Source organism: Dama dama, chromosome 21 (assembly GCF_033118175.1).
Source record: "Dama dama isolate Ldn47 chromosome 21, ASM3311817v1, whole genome shotgun sequence".
Lineage (NCBI taxonomy): Eukaryota > Metazoa > Chordata > Mammalia > Artiodactyla > Cervidae > Dama > Dama dama.
The window spans coordinates 31,501,507-31,519,892 of NC_083701.1; the positions used below are offsets into that span (position 1 = coordinate 31,501,507).

General features: G+C 38.8%; 1 protein-coding gene across 1 annotated transcript in view; it reads right to left on the reverse strand.

Annotated features, from left to right (window-relative positions):
* The window catches only part of CPA6 (carboxypeptidase A6), a 266,594-nt gene that overhangs the window by 22,534 nt on the left and 225,674 nt on the right, over positions 1 to 18,386 (reverse strand). Inside the window, exons 7-8 of the mRNA XM_061122831.1 lie at positions 16,816 to 16,926; positions 16,235 to 16,325 (exon numbers count right to left, since the gene is read on the reverse strand). Coding sequence (XP_060978814.1) covers positions 16,235 to 16,325; positions 16,816 to 16,926 — 202 coding nt within the window. The remainder of the gene's footprint in view (positions 1 to 16,234; positions 16,326 to 16,815; positions 16,927 to 18,386) is intronic.

Here is an 18,386-nt window from a genome sequence, read left to right on the forward strand (position 1 = left end):
GAGTCTGACATGGGGCGGGGGTTGGGGTGGTTATCCTGGATTATCTGGGTAGGTCCTAATGTAATCACAAGTATCCTCTAAGAGTGAAATTTAATTAAAGACAGAAGGGCATGTGACAGGAGCAGAGGAAACCTGAGTCAGAGAAGATGCTATCGTGCTGGCTTTGAAGGGGAAAGAAGAGGTCACAAGGAATACAGGTGGCCACTGGAAGCTGGAAAAAGCAAGGAAGTGAGTTTTCCTCTACAGTCTCCTGCAGGAATGGGGGCTTGGCACACCTTTAGCCTGGTGAAATCTGGCCTCCAGAACTGTAAGAAAATAAATTTGTTTTGTTTTAGCTACTCGGTTTGTGGCAATTTGTTAGAGCAGCAATAGAACACTAATATACTCTTATAATCATCCTTTATTTATCCCTAAACAGCATTTATCATAGTTTAATTTAATTTTATCCTCACTTAACTGTCAGTCTTTTTTTACACTCCATTTATTTTTATTATAAAATATTGGCCATATTCCCTGTGTTGCACAGTATATCCTTGTAGCTTAGTTCATACATAATAGTTTGTACCTCTTAATCCTCTATCCCTATATTGTCCCTCCCCCCTTCCCTTTTCCCACTGGTAACTCTAGTTAGTTCTTTACATTTTCTTTATCCATTCATCTCTTGTTGGACACCTGGGCTGCCTTCATATCTCAGCAATTAAAAATAACATTGCTGGGAATATTGGGGTGCATGTATTGTTTCAAATTAGGGTTTATGTTTTTTTCAGATATATACCCAGAGGTGGAATTGCTGGGTTCTATGTTAGTTCTACTTTTAGTTTTCTGAGAAGCCTTCATACTGTTTTCCATGGAGGCAGCACCGATTTACATTCCCACCAACTATGTATAATGGTTCCTTTTTCTCCACATCCTCCTCAACATTTATTATTTTGGTTCTTTTTGATGCAGGCCATTTTGACAGGTGTGAGGTGATATGTCATTGTGATGATTTGATTTCTGATGATTAGTGATGTTGAGCATCTGTTCATGTACCTGTTGACCAATCTGTATGTCTTCTCTGGCAAGTGTCCATTCAGATATTCTGCCCACTTTTAAATTGGTTGTTGGTTTTTTGATGTTGAGTTGTATGAGCTATTTATATATTTTGGATAAAATTAATCACTATTGGCCATATAATTTGCAAATATCTTCTCCCATTCAGTAGGTTGTCTTTTCATTTTGTTGATGGTTTACTTTGCTGTGCAAAAGCTTTTAAGTTTAATTAAGTTCTATTTTTTATTTTTGCTTTTTATTTATTTATTTTTTCATTTATTTTTATTAGTTGGAGGCTAATTACTTTACAATATTGTAGTGGGTTTTGTCATGCATTGACATGAATCAATTGTTAATTTATTTATTTTTAATATTTTATTTAATATTAATTTAATTAATTAATATTAATTTAATGTTTTATTTAATATTTTAATATTTTTAAATATTTAAATATTTATTTTTGCTTTTTATTACTTCTGCTTTAGGAGACAGATACAAAAAAAAATAAATTGCTACCATTTACATCAAAGAGTGTCCTGCCTATGTTTTCCTCTAGGAGTTTTATGTAGCTCAGTTGCTCCCATGGACTGTAGCCTGCCATGCTCCTCTGTCCATGGGATTTTCCAGGCAAGAATACTAGAGTGGGTTGCCATTTCCTCTTCCAGGGTATCTTCCTGACCCAGGGATCAAACCACATCTCCTGTATTGGCAGGAAGACTCTTTACCACTGAGCCACCTGGGAAGCCAGGTCTAGGAGTTTTATAGTTTCTGGTTTTATATAGGTCTTTAGTCCATTTTGAGTTTATTTTTGCATATGCTGTTAGAGCTCTAATTTCATCCTTCTACATGTAGCTGTCTAGTTTTCCCAGCACCACTTACTGAAGAGACTGTCTTTCTTCATTGTATATTGTTGCTTCCTTTGTCATAGATTAATTGACCGTGAATGTGTGGGCTTATTTTGTGCTCTCTCTTCTGTTCCATGATCTATGTATCTGGTTTTGTGCCCGTACCTACTGCTTTTCGTTTCTGTAGCTTTGTAGAATGGTCTGAAGTCAGGGAGCTCAATTCCTCCAGCTCGGTTCTTCTTCCTCAAGATTTTAGCTGTTAATCTTCTTGAGGGCAGGAACCATATCTTTTTATTATTAGTATCCCTTTACCTGGCATACTGCCTTTAGAAATATTAAGTAAATGAATGAATTGATTAATATGATTCAGACTAGAGGATGCTTCTAGAAAATTATTATTTTTTCCTCTTTTCTCACTTTTGACATTCTTTGGTTTGAGGGTCAAAGTCCTTTAACTGGATATATGGGGAAATTAATTTTCTGGCTAAAGATCTGAGTTTTAAACTCCACTGTGCCCCATCCCTCCTCCAGTCAGTCACCATGTTTTACCCCTCTACATCTCCAGTGTCCCCTTTCTCTCCTCTTTGCCCCTATCCTAATTTTGACATTCCTCATCTCTCACCTGGACAGCACCATGCCCCCTCAGCTAGTCTCCCTGTCACCACACACTTTAATCCATCCTTTCTTCTGCTATCAGAGCTCTTTTCTAAAACACAAATAGATCATGTTATCCTATCCAGCACCCCTCCCCCCAGTTCTCATTGGCTCCTCATGGGCTACACCACCAGCAACCACCCTCAGCATGGTGTCCAAGCCCAGGCTGGCTGAACATTTTTAGACTCATGCTCTCTCCTGCATACCCCACAAGCAGCTCCAGCTCTCGTTCGTCAGTTCCTGCTTCCTCATCCCTCCCACACCTCCTTGCCTTTGTTCCTCTCCTTCAGCCTGGACTGTCCGGCTCTTCTCCTGCAACCTATCAAGGTCCTTCCTTCCACACCTGGAAGGCTGAGCTCAAAAGTCACTGATCTGCAGCTTTTCCATCTCACACTCGTCAGAATTTCTCTTCCCTCTCGCCTCTGTAAGGGTGACACTTATTCCTCCGTGTTTTTCAGTTTTCACTCAGTCTCAAATCACAGCTGATTATTTACCTGCCAGTCTCCCTCATTGACCACCAGTTCCCAAGAACAAGAACTGGATAGTATTCCTATTTGCCTATCAGCCATAACAGGGGCTCAATAAATGTTTATTAGGTCAATCTGCCCTACAGCAAGGTCCCTCTTAGTCTATCACATTAAAATTCCATTTGTGTTTTATATTTTAAGGTCAGTTTTATTATAATTTAAGGTCTTAATAGAAGGTGAGAAATTGCACAAGAGCTGAACAAAGATGTTGTTTTCTAGCTTTCCAGTGTACTCTTAAAATATGTACAAATAAAACCATACCTGAGAATAAGAATATACCCAAGAATGAGAATAAAAGGGAACCAATAGTTTTAAATCATATTACTGCTTTGTCTTTGATTGTTGCCCATGTCCTTCTCAATCTAGGGGTGGTAAATGAAATGGATTAGTGCTATTTTGTTGTTGTTGTTGAGGAACTTGCTGGAAGCCCATTCTGGGATTTCTTTTTCAGAATTACATAGTCTAGAATGGCATGCTGGAACCTGATTTTAAATAGATGCCAGTGTAAGAAAATAGATATTGTATCCTAATGGAATATGTCACATTAATTAAAATATTTTTGCTGATGTACATTTTCTATATAATAATAACATTTTTGTAAAATGTTTTGAATCAAAGTAAAACTTTTTCTCTCAATCTCTTTCACAGTCAACACTTCTAGGGTAGTACTAAGTGTGGCCTGGAAAGTGAAAGTGAAGTCCCTTAGTCGTGTCCGACTCTTTGAGATCCCATGGACTATAGCCAACCAGTCTTCTCCGTCCAGAGTATTCTCCAGGCCAGAACACTGGAGTGGGTTGCCATTTCCTTTTCCAGAGGATCTTCCCGACCCAGGGATCAAACCCACGTCTCCCGCATTGGAGGCAGATGCTTTACCATCTAAGCCATCAGGGAAGTCGTGTATAATAATAACATTTTTGTAAAATGTTTTGAATCAAAGTAAAACTTTTTCTCTCAATCTCTTTCACAGTCAACACTTCTAGGGTAGTACTGAGAGGGATGATAGGGAAGGCCAGATGGGTAGAGGGCCATGCATTTGGTGTTAGATTTGTTGTTGTTGCTTAGTCATTAAGTCATGTCTGACTCTTTTGTGTCCCCATGAACTGTAGCCCATCAGGCTCCTCTGTCCGTGGGATTTTCCAGGCAAGAATACTGGAGTGGGTTGCCATATCCTTCTCCAGGGGATCTTCCTGACGCAGGGATTGAACCCAAGTCTCCTGTGTTGACGGGTGGATTCTTTAATCACTGAGCCACCACGGAAGCCTTTGTGTTAGATTAGATAGTCTGTGACTTACTACTCTCCACCCCATGTGGTGGGGCAGTGAGTGGAGGCAGTGAGGTATGCTAGTGGAAAAGTATGATATGACTTCTTTATAGGCTCATGAATTACTGCTTTTTGGCCTCAATCTCCTGTGTCTTACTAATAATAACTAATTAAGCTCAATAAACTAACATGAAACAAGAATCAGTGATTTGAATCATAATAGTACATTTGGAGCTTGATTTTAGTTGAAATTTTGTTTTTTCATAAAAAATCTTATTGTTACTGCTTTAATTTTATTTTTGAAGGGCCAGTGGATATACATGGTTTGCCATGTCAAGTGCTCCCATTTCATCTGTCTAGCCATCCATTTCTTTTCCCGAGAAGCAGTCACTTTTACTACTTTCTGGTACTGTTCCAGGGTTAGGCTTTGCATTTACAAGAAAAAGCCAGTTAAAATACCTATTTTTGAGGAAAAACCCTTTTTTAAAACAAATAGTAGCAAAAATTAAAAAACAAGACAAATAGTAGTATTCTTCATATATATTAATCTAAAGCCTTATTCTGTTCAACTGTGTGTGTTGATATGTGTAATCCTGGAGACTTTTCCATATCAGTCCATAAAATAGTTGTCTAATTCTGACTATTTCACTGTATAATTATAGCCTAACTTCCTTAACTAGTCCTTCGTTGGTGGAATTTGATGCTTCTAATCTTTTGTCCTCTTGATGAAAGTGAAAGAGGAGAGTAAAAAAGTAGACTTAAAGCTTAACATTCAGAAAGCTAAGATCATGGCATCTGGTCCCATCACCTCATGGGAAATAGATGGGGAGACAGTGGAAACAGTGTCAGACTTTATTTTTTGGGGCTCCAAAATCACTGCAGATGGTGACTGCAGCCATGAAATTAAAAGACGCTTACTCCTTGGAAGGAAAGTTATGACCAACCTAGATAGCATATTAAAAAGCAGAGACATTACTTTGCCAACAAAGGTCCGTCTGGTCAAGGCTATGGTTTTTCCAGTGGTCATGTATGGATGTGAGAGTTGGAGTGTGAAGAAAGCTGAGCACCCAAAAATTGATGCTTTTGAACTGTGGTGTTGGAGAAGACTCTTGAGAGTCCCTTGGACTGCAAGGAGATCAAACCAGTCCCTCCTAAAGGAGATTAGTCCTGGGAAGGACTCCAACCAGTCATTGGAAGGACTGATGCTGAAGCTGAAACTCCAATACTTTGGCCACCTCATGCGAAGAGTTGACTCGTTGGAAAAGACCCTAATGCTGGGAGGGATTGGGGGCAGGAGGAGAAGGGGAAGACAGAGGATGAGATGGCTGGATGGCATCACCAACTCGATGGGCATGAGTTTGAGTAGACTCCGGGAGTTTGTGATGGACAGGGAGGCTTGGCGTGCTGTGATTCATGGGGTCGCAAAGAGTCGGACATGACTGAACGACTGAATTGAATTAAATCTTTTGTCATGTCATCTTTTTTCCTAAGAGTAAAATTATTTATTCAGTCAAAATGATGTGTATTTTAAAAAAATTTTGGTAGACATTGCCAAATACCCTTCCAAAGAAGTTCTACTCATTCATCTTCTTAACAGAAATGTATAATATTGTCTAATTTCCTGTATCCTTCAAATTTTAGTTTCTTTCTGTCTTCTAACACACAGAAATGTAAATAATAGAATTATAGGACTATCAATAGGTCCAAGTTGGAGAGTCAGCAACGATGTTTTTATTTAAAGTGTCATTTGAACACAGATAAGTAGAGAAAAATACTTTGAAGAAGAAAATTGGGAACTCTTTCCTTGATCTGAGGAAACATTTGTTCCAAAATAGCATCCAAATAGAGTATCAGCATGTATTAGGTGTTCAATAAATTTGTTGAATAATTTCTGTGCCTCTATTGAGTTTTTCTAAGTTCTCAGTAATAGGATGGACTTATTTAAGGTCTCATAGTGGCAACAAGCGCATATATTAAATGACACTTATTTCTGGGATTCTTTTGAAAATATACACCTTAAAAAAAAACAAAACCCTGTCACTTGATTGGTTATTTGGCTTATCACTTGCTGGTTGTATGGGAGAAGTAAATACAGAATATACATTATTAAAGGCAAACTTATTTCTTAAAGTGAAATTCTAAAATTAAGTTTAGAAAACATTTAAAAGAAGAGAAAAGCACCACTAGTCCTCTAATTCCAGCATTTTGGCATATTTTCTTCCAGTCTTCTTTCTCTTGTGTTAGTATGTAAATGTGTATATATCATATACACATATCTGTCATATGCACACATGGAATCATCACTATATGTTTTATAGAATTGTAATCACAGTGAAAAAATTAGAATAAGATTAAATATTGTATCATAAGGTCTTTGTTATTTTTATTTATTTTATTTATTTAAAAATTTTTATTTTTGGCCACATCACGGGGCTTGTGGATCCTAGTTCCCCAACCATGGATCGAACCCTCACCCTTGGCAGTGGAAACACAGAGTCTCAACCACTGGACCACTGGGGCATTTCCTTTTTGTTATTTAAAAGTAAAAAAGTTTATTTATTTATATTTTTGGCTGTGCTGGGTCTTTGTTGCTGTGCCAACTTTTCTCTGGTTGCAGTGAGCAGGGGCTACTTTTTAGTCGCAGTGCACTGGCTTCTCACTGCGATGCCTTCTCTTGTTGCAGAGTGCGGGCTCCAAGGCACATGGGCTTCAGTAGTTGCAGCGTGTGGGCTCAGCAGTTGTGGTTCCCGAGCTCTAGAGCACAGGCTCGATAGTTGTGGTGTAATCTTCCCAGACCAGGGATCGAACCTATGTCTCCTGCATTGGCAGGCAGATTCTTTACCACTGAGCCACCAGGGAAACCTCTTTTTTTTGTTGTTATTTTTAAATGAACTTTTAATCCATTTAATGGTTTCCTAAAATTTCACCAAATGGGTATATATTAATGTATTTGACCATTGTCCTGTTCAACACTGGGTTGTTTTCAGTCTTTTGTTGTTATAGATCACATTGTGATCAGCATCATCTTCTGTTTCCTTATAATGTGTTTTTAAAATGGAATCCTGAGTCCCAAGGGTATGCACAGGTTTAAGGTTCTGCTTTGACTTGCTTCTTTTTCTACTGTTCATGTCTACTGATCCCATCTGTCCCTAAAACTTCAATTACTCTTGATGTGCTGAAGATGCACAAGCCTATTTGTTCAGACTAGACCCCTTTCAATGCTCCAAGCCTGTATCCAGCTACCTGCTGTACATCTTTCCCTAGATTCCCACAAGCATTTGAGATCTGTTGCCCCAAACTGGAGAAGGAAATGGCAACCCACTCCAGTACTCTTGCCTGGAGAATCCCAGGGATGGCAGAGCCTGGTGGCTGTCGTCTATGGGGTTGCACAGAGTTGGACACGACTGAAGCGACTTAGCAGCAGCAGCTTAGCAGCCCCAAACTGGACTTGGATATTCCACCAAATCCTCACCTCTTGGTAGATGCCAAATCTTGGCAGGTGATGCCCCGTCCACCAGCCAGACGCTCTAACCAGAAATAGAATCATCCTAGGCTGCTCTCTTTCCCCTCTGACTTCATCTTCTGAATCTCACTGGGGTCCAGTGAGTACATGTTTCCTCATTTCTCGTGTGTGCATTTCCTCTCCATTCTTGCCACTCCCTCCAGGGTGATGGTCCTACTGTAGTTTTGTGACTGGTCCTCTGTCTGATACTCCTGCTCAACTGACACTCAGAGATCAGTCATTTCCTTCCCAGCTTTAAAAGCTCCCAATGATCCTTCCCTTAAAAGGCCCCCAATTATCCAGTGTTGGTCAAACTTTTCCATCAAAATGCTCCGAGGAGGCAAAATCAACATAGACTCTAAGTCCATGACTTCTTTGGAATCTTTGTTTTACACTCAAAATTCATGTGACTTGTCTGGTTGACTCAATTATGTATTTGTGTTTGTTCTAACATAAAATAATAATTCCCCTTCTGAAATCTTCAAGTGAAATTGATATGCCCTGAAGGGGTGCTATGGCTTTTTGGTGACTTTCCCTGGGATGTGTATCTATAAACATAACAACCTTGGTTCAGTTTGAAAGGCACAGCTTCTAGAATAAAATCTATAGAGCCCAGCACAGCCTTGACTCTCAGCATGTCCTTCATGACCCGTACACTGGGACTTTCTCCTGCCTCATCTCTCACCTGTCCTTCTAGCATCCTGTGCCCTAGCCACCCAGGGTCACCTGAGGCACACATCCCAGCCTGTTTTATGTTGCATGATGTGCTTAGCTGCTCAGTCGTGTCCGACTCTTTGCGATCCCGTGGGCTGTAGCCCACCAAGCTCCTCTGTCCATGGGGATTCTCCCATCAAGAATACTGGAGTGGGTTTCCATGCCCTCCTCCAGAGGATCTTCCTAATCCAGGGATCAAACCTAAGTCTCCTGCACTGCAAGCAGATTCTTTACCGTGTTGCATATTCTTTTTTAAAAAAATTTCATACATAGACTTTTTTTCATGTTCTTGCACAAAACTCTGTAATTTATATTTTCATGAGTTTAAGACTCACATGAAAACAGCTACGTTTTTTCCTTTACTCACATTAAGGAATTTGAATTATTAAATGTTTATAAATGATTTAATGGGTTGAGAGAGACAGTATTGACCATGATTGTTTTTGAAACTGAATTGCTATTAAAATCTAACAAAAACTTCAAACAGAGCAATTTATTACCTTCTATACTCTATTTTGATGAAAAACTATTTTACAATTTATATTAATATGTAATTGAAAAATCTCATTTATTTATTTATTTTTAAAAAAAAATATATATTTATTTATTTATTTGACTGCATGAGGTCTTGAAAAATCTCATTTATTTTTTCTCAAGAATCTTACAAATTCAGTATACTTATGACCTTGTAAAATAACTTCAAATATTGTGAAAGGCAGAAATGAAAACCACAGCCTAAGAACTGATGATAATTTTTCATATCATAAATCATAATTTTTATTTTAATAGTGTGAAGATATTAAATCTATTTTTACATGTCATTACATGCTTATTTATTCTTCTCCAGAACATACCTGTTTCCCCTACCTGAATTCCCTTAAAACTCTAAATCTTTGCTGTGTTTACCTTTGCCCCACAGTTCAGTCTACCTGATGACAAATGTATTTTTAATATTTAAATCTGCTATTATCTCTTCTGTGAAGACTTTTCTGACTTCCTCAAATAGCACTGGTTCCTTTTTCCTTTATAGCCTTACTATACAGATCTTCCCAGACTTCAGTGAGGTTACATGCAGATGGCATTAAACCCATCATAAATTGAAAATATTCTAAGTTGCAATGCATTGAATACAGCTGAACTACAAGGCATTGTAGCTTACGTAGCCTAGCCCACCTTGAATATGCTCAGAACACTTACATTAGCCTACAGTTGGGTAAAATCATCTAACACAAAGCCTATTTTATAATAAGTTTTGAAGATCTCATGTAATTTATTGAATAATGTAATGAAAGTGGAAAACTGGTTTTCTGCGTATACAATGGTTGCAAGTGTATCAGTTGTGTGGCTGACCTACCCACTGTCACTGCACATCATAGGAGAGCATCATACCATACATCACTGGCTCGTGAAAACATCAACATTCAAAATTTGAAGTATATCCTTCACTAAATGTGTATTGCTTTCACAACATTGTAAGGGTGAAAATTGTAAGTTGAACCATCATAAGTTGAGGATCATCCATATATGTGTATGTGTCTCTACACCAGTGGTCCCCAACCTCTTTGGCACCAGGGACTGGTTTTGTGGAAGATAATTCTTCCATGGACCAGGGTACGGGGAGTGGTTTTGCGATGATTCAAGCACATTACATTTACTGTGCACTTTATTTCTATTATTACATCAGCCCCACCTCGGATTATCAGGCATTAGATCCTGGAGGTTGGGGACCCCTAGCCCATATCATGTATATCTATAACATTTTGTTCCTTTTTCCTTCTGTCCCCCCCACCCCCCGCCCTTCACTCTTTCTCCTTTGTCTCTCTTCTATTCTCCTGCTTCAACCTCAAAGATTTTTAAACACCATGAGGACAGGGAAACTGTAGGATTCACCTCTACTTGCTAGGTGCCTAACCTAGTGTGGCAAAAAGAATGCATGTGGTATCCTTTGCTTTTTTGAGTGAACAGAGGAATGAATGGCATTCTGGATGTGTAATCAAACTGCTTTCTAAAACCCCCAGAAGTACATGCTTTCCCAATTTTACCTTTGTTTCCAGTTTAGGTTATCACATCAAACAATTTGGGGAATAATTTAATGGATTACATGGTATCTTGTTTTACTTTAATATTGTTCTTTGATTACTGGGAGGTTGCCCATTTTATCATATGGCTTTATCTTCATGAATTATAACTGTTTTTAAAACCTCAGCCTCTAGAGTCTTTTTCTTTATGTTTTATGTGGACGCTTAGAATCACTTTTTACTATGTAATGTTTGATTCTGAAGTGTTTATGTAAAAATGATAGTAAAACTTTCTCTGCTTTATATACTGCAAATATTTTTTTCTCACATGGTTGCTTATCTTTGGTTCCTTAAACAAACACTTAGTTCTTTACATAATAAAGATATGTTAACATTTAGAATTCATTGTGGTGTATGCCATGGTTGTCTATGGGAATACTATTCTTAGGTCAGACTTAAATTATATTTCAAAAGCAGTGTTTTTAAATGGAAAAGTATTGGGTTGGCCAAAAAGTTTGTTTGGGTTTTTCTGTGACATCATACAGAAAAACCCAAATGAATGGAGGAGAATGATCAGAGAGATGTAGTTTGTGTCTAGTGAACTCAGAAATCCAATAATGCTGAAGAGCAGCCAGCATAAGGGAACAAGAATAAGTTGATAAAAACCTTAAAATCCTCACTCATATGCCCAGCATGGGCTTCCCAGGTGGTGCTAGTGGTAAAGAACCTGCTTGCCAATGCTGGAGATGTGAGTTTGATCTCTGGGTCGGGAAGATCCCTTGGAGGAGGGCATGACAACCTACTCCAGTATTCTTTCTGGAGAACCCCTTGGACAGAGGAGCCTGGTGGGCTACAGTCCCTAGGTTGCAAGGAGTAGGATAATGACTGAAGCAACTTAGCACACATGCCCAGCACAAGACTAGAAGTCTCCCAAAGATTTAGCAGCATGCGAGACTTACCTGCTGAAACAAGTACAGTAAAATTACTGGACTTAAAAATCAGTGCCCGCCCCCCACCCCCCAAAAAAAATCAGCGCCAAATGAAAAATCAGGAGGTCAGTGTCCCAGGAATCAAGGGAGTAATTCTGACATGTCCATCATGCCTCACTTCATGCTACTTTCTTCATTGATTTTCAAAGATGAGCTGTTCATAAAAGGTTTCTAAACTTTGTAATGTCATTTTCAAAAGCTTCAACAAGGATATCTAAGCATGATGTTGGAAAATATGTTAAAAAACAAACTAAGATATTGTCATCCACCTTCTAATTCCTACATATTTACCCACAAGAATGATCAGAGAAATAAAACAATATATCATTTTCTGTACACTGCTGCTGCTGCTACTAAGTCGCTTCAGTCGTTTCCAATTCTGTGCAATCCCATAGACGGCAGCCCACCAGGCTCCCCTGTCCCTGGGAGTCCCCTTCTCCTCCTGCCTTCAATCTTTCCCAGCATCAGGGTCTTTTCAAATGAGTCAGTTCTTTGCATCAGGTGGCCAAAGTCCTTCTAATGAATATTCAGGACTGATTTCCTTTAGGATGGACTGGTTGGATCTCCTTGCAATCCAAGGGACTCTCAGCTGCAGAAATTCTCAGAAGGCCACCCAGTGACCTTCTCTTGTACTTTCATAGGCACTGGCTGGGAACAACCACTAAGTGGAAGTTCTCCTTTTCATCTCGGGTGATCTGTCAAAATATTTGCCCCGTCAAAACATACCCCTCTTATTTTGATAGAGTGAGGGAGTGTTGGGAAGAGAAGGGCATATGTGGAGAGATGCATATGTGATTGGGCTCCTGCAAAACGTGGTTTTCTCCATATGACATGTAATTTACAATATTAGGTAATGGAGTCTTCTAAAAAGAGTAGTTATGTTTTAGTAAGTACCTAATTTCATCCTAAATGCTAATTAAAATTCTTTGTAACAGTTTTATTGAGCTATAATTACATCCCATAAAGTCCACTCTTTTGAAGTATACAGTTAAATGAATTTTAGTACATTCATGATCATCACCACTATCTAATTAAAAAACATTTTCATCATCTCCCCCAAAAAGCCCTTACCCATTACAGTCACTACCCCCTCTCTCTCACCCTTGGCAACCACTTATCTACTCTCTGTCTATGGGTTTCTCTATTCTGGACATTTATATATATAAATGGAATCATACAATATTTGTTATTTTGTAACTAGTTTATTTCATGTAGCATTCATGTATAAGTTATTTTATGGACGTGTGTTTTCATTTCTCATGGGTATATACCTTGGAGCAGAATTGCTAGGTCATATGGCTACTCTGTGTTTAACTTTTGAGAAACTATTAAAACATTTTTTCCAAAGTGGCCACATCATTTACATTCCCACCATCAAGGATTGAGTGTTCCAGTTTTTCCATATCCTCACTAATATTTGCTATGCTTTTTTTTTTTTATTATAGCCATCCTAAAAAAATGAAGTATATTTGCTTAACAATGTTGTTAGTTTCTGCTATACAACAATGTGAATATATGAATACATATATATATTGCAAGGCTTCTGCTGCTGCTGCTAAGTCGCTTCAGTCGTGTCTGACTCTGTGCGACCCCTAGACGGCAGTCCACCAGGCTCCCCCGTCCCTGGGATTCTCCAGGCAAGAATACTGGAGTGGGTTGCCATTTCCTTCTCCAATGCATGAAAGTGAAAAGTGAAAGTGAAGTCTCTCAGTCGTGTCCGACTCCTAGTGACCCCATGCACTGCAGCCTACCAGGCTCCTCCATCCATGAGATTTTCCAGGCAAGAGTACTGGAGTAGGTAGCCATTGCCTTCTCCGGCAAGGCAGTTATATGTATACATATATTCCTTCCTTCTTGAGCCTCCCTCCCATACTCCCATCCCACCCCTCTAGGTCATCACAGAGCACCAAGCTGAGTTCCCTGTGCTATATGGCAGTTACCCACTAGTTATCTATTTTACACATCAGTTCAGTTCAGTTGCTCAGTCGTGTCTGACTCTTTGTGACCCCATGAATCGTAGCAATCTAGGCCTCCCTGTCCATCACAAACTCCTGGAGTTTACTCAAACTCATGCCCATCGAGTTGGTGATGCCATCCAGCCATCTCATCCTCTGTCGTCCCCTTCTCCTCCTGCCCCCAATCCCTCCCAGCATCAGGGTCTTTTCCAACGAGTCAACTCTTCGCATGAGGTGGCCAAAGTATTGGAGTTTCAGCTTCAGCATCAGTCCTTCCAATGAACATCCAGGACTGATCTCCTTTAGGAGGGACTGGTTTGATCTCCTTGCAGTCCAAGGGACTCTCAAGAGTCTTCTCCAACACCACAGTTCAAAAGCATCAATTTTTTGGCACTCAGCTTTCTTCATAGTCCAACTCTCACATCCATACATGACCACTGGAAAAACCATAGACTTGACCAGATGGATCTTTGTTGGCAAAGTAATGTCTCTGCTTTTTAATATGCTATCTAGGTTGGTCATAACTTTCCTTCCAAGGAGTAAGCATCGTTTAATTTCATGGCTGCAGTCACCATCTGCAGTGATTTTGGAGCCCCAAAAAATAAAGTCTGACACTGTTTCCACTGTCTCCCCATCTATTTCCCATGAGGTGATGGGACCAGATGCCATGATCTTAGTTTTCTGAATGTTGAGCTTTAAGCCAACTTTTTCACTCTCCTCTTTCTCTTTCATCAAGAGGCTTTTCAGTTCCTCTTCATTTTCTGCCATAAGGGTGGTGTCATCTGCATATCTGAGGTTATTGATATTTCTCCTGGCAATCTTGATTCCAGCGTGTGCTTCTTCCAGTCCAGCGTTTCTCATGATGTACTCTGCATATAAGTTAAATAAGCAGGGTGACAATATACAGCCTTAATGTACTCCTCTTCCTATTTGGAACCAGTCTGTTGTTCCATGTCCAGTTCTAACTGTTGCTTCCTGACCTGCATACAGGTTTCTCAAGAGGCAGGTCAGGTGGTCTGGTATTTCCATCTCTTTCAGAATTTTCCACACAGTCAAAGGCATTGGTATAGATTGGAGAAAATCACCCAAATCAGTCTGCTAACAATAGTAGAATGAAACTGTGAAAGTGAAGTGAAAGTGTTTAGTTGCTCAGTCAATCGATTCTTTGCAACCCCATGGACTGTAGCCTGCCAGGCTCCTCTGTCCATGGGATTCTCTAGGCAAGAATACTGGATTGGGTTGCCATTTCCTTCTCTAGGGGATCTTCCTGACCCAGGGATCAAACTGTGTCTCCTGCATTGCAGGCAAATTCTTTACCGTCTGAGCCACCAGGGAAGCCATCTATCTGTGATATTCCAAATCATATTCTTTCTGCTTTACCATATTCTGATTTGCCAGTTCTAGTGGATTAAAGAAGGTTCTGTGGAAGGGGTCTCAAGCACACCCAGTTATCCTGCCTGATGCTGGTGGAGATGGGAGGAGGGGCATCTGGTACCGAACCAAAGCCTCACAGAAGGAAAGCCTGTGATGAGCTTCATTTCTAAGAGACTCTCGTGAGACATACTATTGCGCAATGCCCTGGTCTGTATTTTGAGGGTGCTAGGGAAGGACTCTGAGAAAGGGTAGCTCTTTACAACTGCATGTGGCTTACACTTGTTTCCCTCCCCACTGTTGCCAACTAGGATAATTAGCAAAGTAAACCAGAATATGTCGCTTGCCCCCAAATATGCTTCTTTGACATAAAAATTAATTTGAGTCCAAGGCAATTGAGCAGCAGCATATGTAGGAGAAGTTCTGTTCACCTTCCCCTTTTCTGCCTAAAGACAGGATATAAATTCTCCTACTGGAGACAGACCTTTAGCCCAGAGACAGCACCAGAGGAATCTGCAAACAAACCTTCCTTCTTGAGTTTCCTCTAGTATAATTATTTCCCACAGTTGGCTGCCCTTGGAAACTTAAAATTGTTTTCCTTTGTCCTATTGTTTCTCTACAAGTTTATTGCTCTATGTTGAAGACTCTGTATAAGTTGGTGTTCTAAGTTGCCACTTGGAGTTACTTTTCATGCGCTTTCTCCTGTGTATCATGTGCAGAGCCCATTAATAAACTGTTTTTCTCTTGTTAATCTCTCTGTTTAAGAGCCCCAGCTGAAAACCCAAGATGGGATGAGGTCAAGTTTTGCCTCTTCTACACTAGCTGTGGCAAATTTTCTGTTTCTCTCTTTTGCTATCTACCTGCTTCTTTATTTTGCCACAAGAGTTTCCTTTCTTAAAATGACATCCTCTTCTTATTTAAAAGGTTGCTGTCATGAAACATGGAATGTAGTGGAAATATATTTGCCAAATGAGTGCCCAATCAGTGTATGATTGGCAGGTTGGTAGATTCTAGACAAGGATTTGGCAGCTGTGATCACCATAGACAGATGAAGACAGGATCAGCATTACTCTCAGTGAAAGGATAAATTACATTGACTAGGTTTATACCACAAGCCACATTTCCTGTTTCAGTTTCTGAATGACAAATATTCCTGTTTTCTGCTTTTAAGTCTGTGTTTAAATTTTCAATTTTCAGGATGAAGTTGCCAGATTTGAATCCTTTATGAAAATGCTTTCATTTTCTTTTGTGAATTACAGCTACAGTGCATAACATAGGAGGTTTTCACATACACAAAGACATCAATGTTACATCAGAACCCTAATGGATACCTCTGAATCCGGATCCCAATTAGTCCCCAACATACCGCACCATTTTACTCTCCAGTTTCGATTGGCATCCACTCCACGGCAGCGAAACCTTGAGTTCCTTGACCTTGTTTTTCTCCAAAATCGATCCTAGATGTAATTAAAAGAAAAGAGGTGCAGAATAAACACTTAAGAGGTTATCCCCATGCATTTTAGTAGTTCTTCAGTGAATGAATCACAGCAGTGAGGGGCAAGGGATTTCCTCCAGGAATAAACAAGTCCATGGAGTGAGAAAAGGACAAGATGAGCATTGGAGACCCAGGTGCATGCTCCAATTCCTGTCACAGACTTCTCTCTTAGTTTCTCTTGGCCTCATTTCTTCACAGGCAAAATTGAATAAGCTGGACTAGATAAGTGATTTTTCATAATTTATTTGGAAGGAGACATCTTTTTTTAAACATGAAATCTTATGCAAAAGACAAACATATATAAACCAAATCAGAAGGTTGATGCTGTGCTGGGGAAGGGAGTGGAAATCTTTCATAGCTCTGGAAGTACTAGGCTGGCAGCCCACCAAACATCCTTCCTACTTTAGGACAATTTTCCATAGTTTTTTCAGTTGGATAGGCAAGTGACTTACATTGGTCCAGCTAAAATGGTATCCATCAACGTTAAACACAGGCATGATATAGAAATACAGATGATTCAACATTTTTCTCATGGTTGGGTCACTCCTATATGTTAGAAGAGCCTAAAAGACAGAGGTGACATGTTTCTTACAAATCAATCCCAAATAAAAATTTCAAAAAAAAATATGAGAAATATTTTATACCTATGGGAAATACTAAATATATTGAGTTGAAAAGTAATAAGTTAATATGAGCTATAATTTGACATCACATGTTCTCTCTTGAGACTTCTGTCTCAAACTACTTCTGATAACATTTTAGCAAGGATGCGAAACAGATTAATTGGGCAGCCTCTTGCAATATTTCAGATCTGGCTAAAGTTTAGGATGGTTAAGAAAGCAGCAATTTAGATATGATTTTGTATTTTTAGTTCTTTTTAAGATTCCATTCAGTTGTGGACCCAACAATTTCCTAAATATTTTGATATTCTTACATGATACATCACAACACAGGATAGTCATATGTGTCACTTAATTGTTTATGTGTAATTGGTAGCAGACTCAAGTTTTGAAACTTACTGCATTGGCACTCTGTTCTTTCCTGACTTTTCTACAAAGAGTTTAATGGACAATTATTTATTGTGTCACCTTTATCATGGTTCCTTTGAAATCTTGCTTCTGTGTGACTGATGCCAGGCTTGAAGATTCTGTACTATTTGGCCTCAAATAGAAAAGCATTAAATATACTAAGTCAAATTAAGAATATAAACATTTTGAAATACCCTTCTTATGGAAAGGACTTTCTATTTTTATTTATTTATTTTTTTTTCGGACTTTTTAAATAAGTCCTTTTTGAAACATGTTTGTCCATTTATAAAGTACCTTACACAAACATTTGGAATATTTGTAATAATGGCTGCTTTGGGGGAGGGGGCCTGGGGGACAATGTATGGGAAAGAGTACCACCCCTCATTTTATATCCATTTGGATTGTTAGAATTTTACCATATTAAAACAATTCAAAATCAAGTAATTCTTAAATTATATCTTGCTTTGGAAAATTTAATACTTAAAAGTTTCAATTTTCCTTTACATCCAGGTATGTAGAATTTCTGAACCAATCATAAGCAGCATTCTGTATTTATACAGTGAGAATTCTGTTGATAGAAAGCTGCAATCCAATAATGCAATCTATTATGAGAAAGTATCACTATATTAGAAATAATACTGAAAATATAGGAATATATTCAAGAACATAAGAAATGAGTTAAATACTATTTTATTAAATATAATTTAAGTACTTATAAATTAATACAAGTTGATAAACATTGTTAATACAATTCTCTTTTGTTCTCCTTTAAGACTCAATAATTTGCTGGCCAAATAACTGTGGTAGAACTTTCGTGTGTGCTTGAATTTCTATTAATAGTCCAATGTCTCAAACTAGAGGAAAGTTCCTGGTATTTGATCAGTTGTACATACCGTGGAATTTTGTTTTCCTCTAATAAAAGGAGGTCCCCCAAAGCTTGGAGGAAGTCTGCTGGTGGGATGGCAGAGACAGTCATATGATTAGCTAATTTTCTC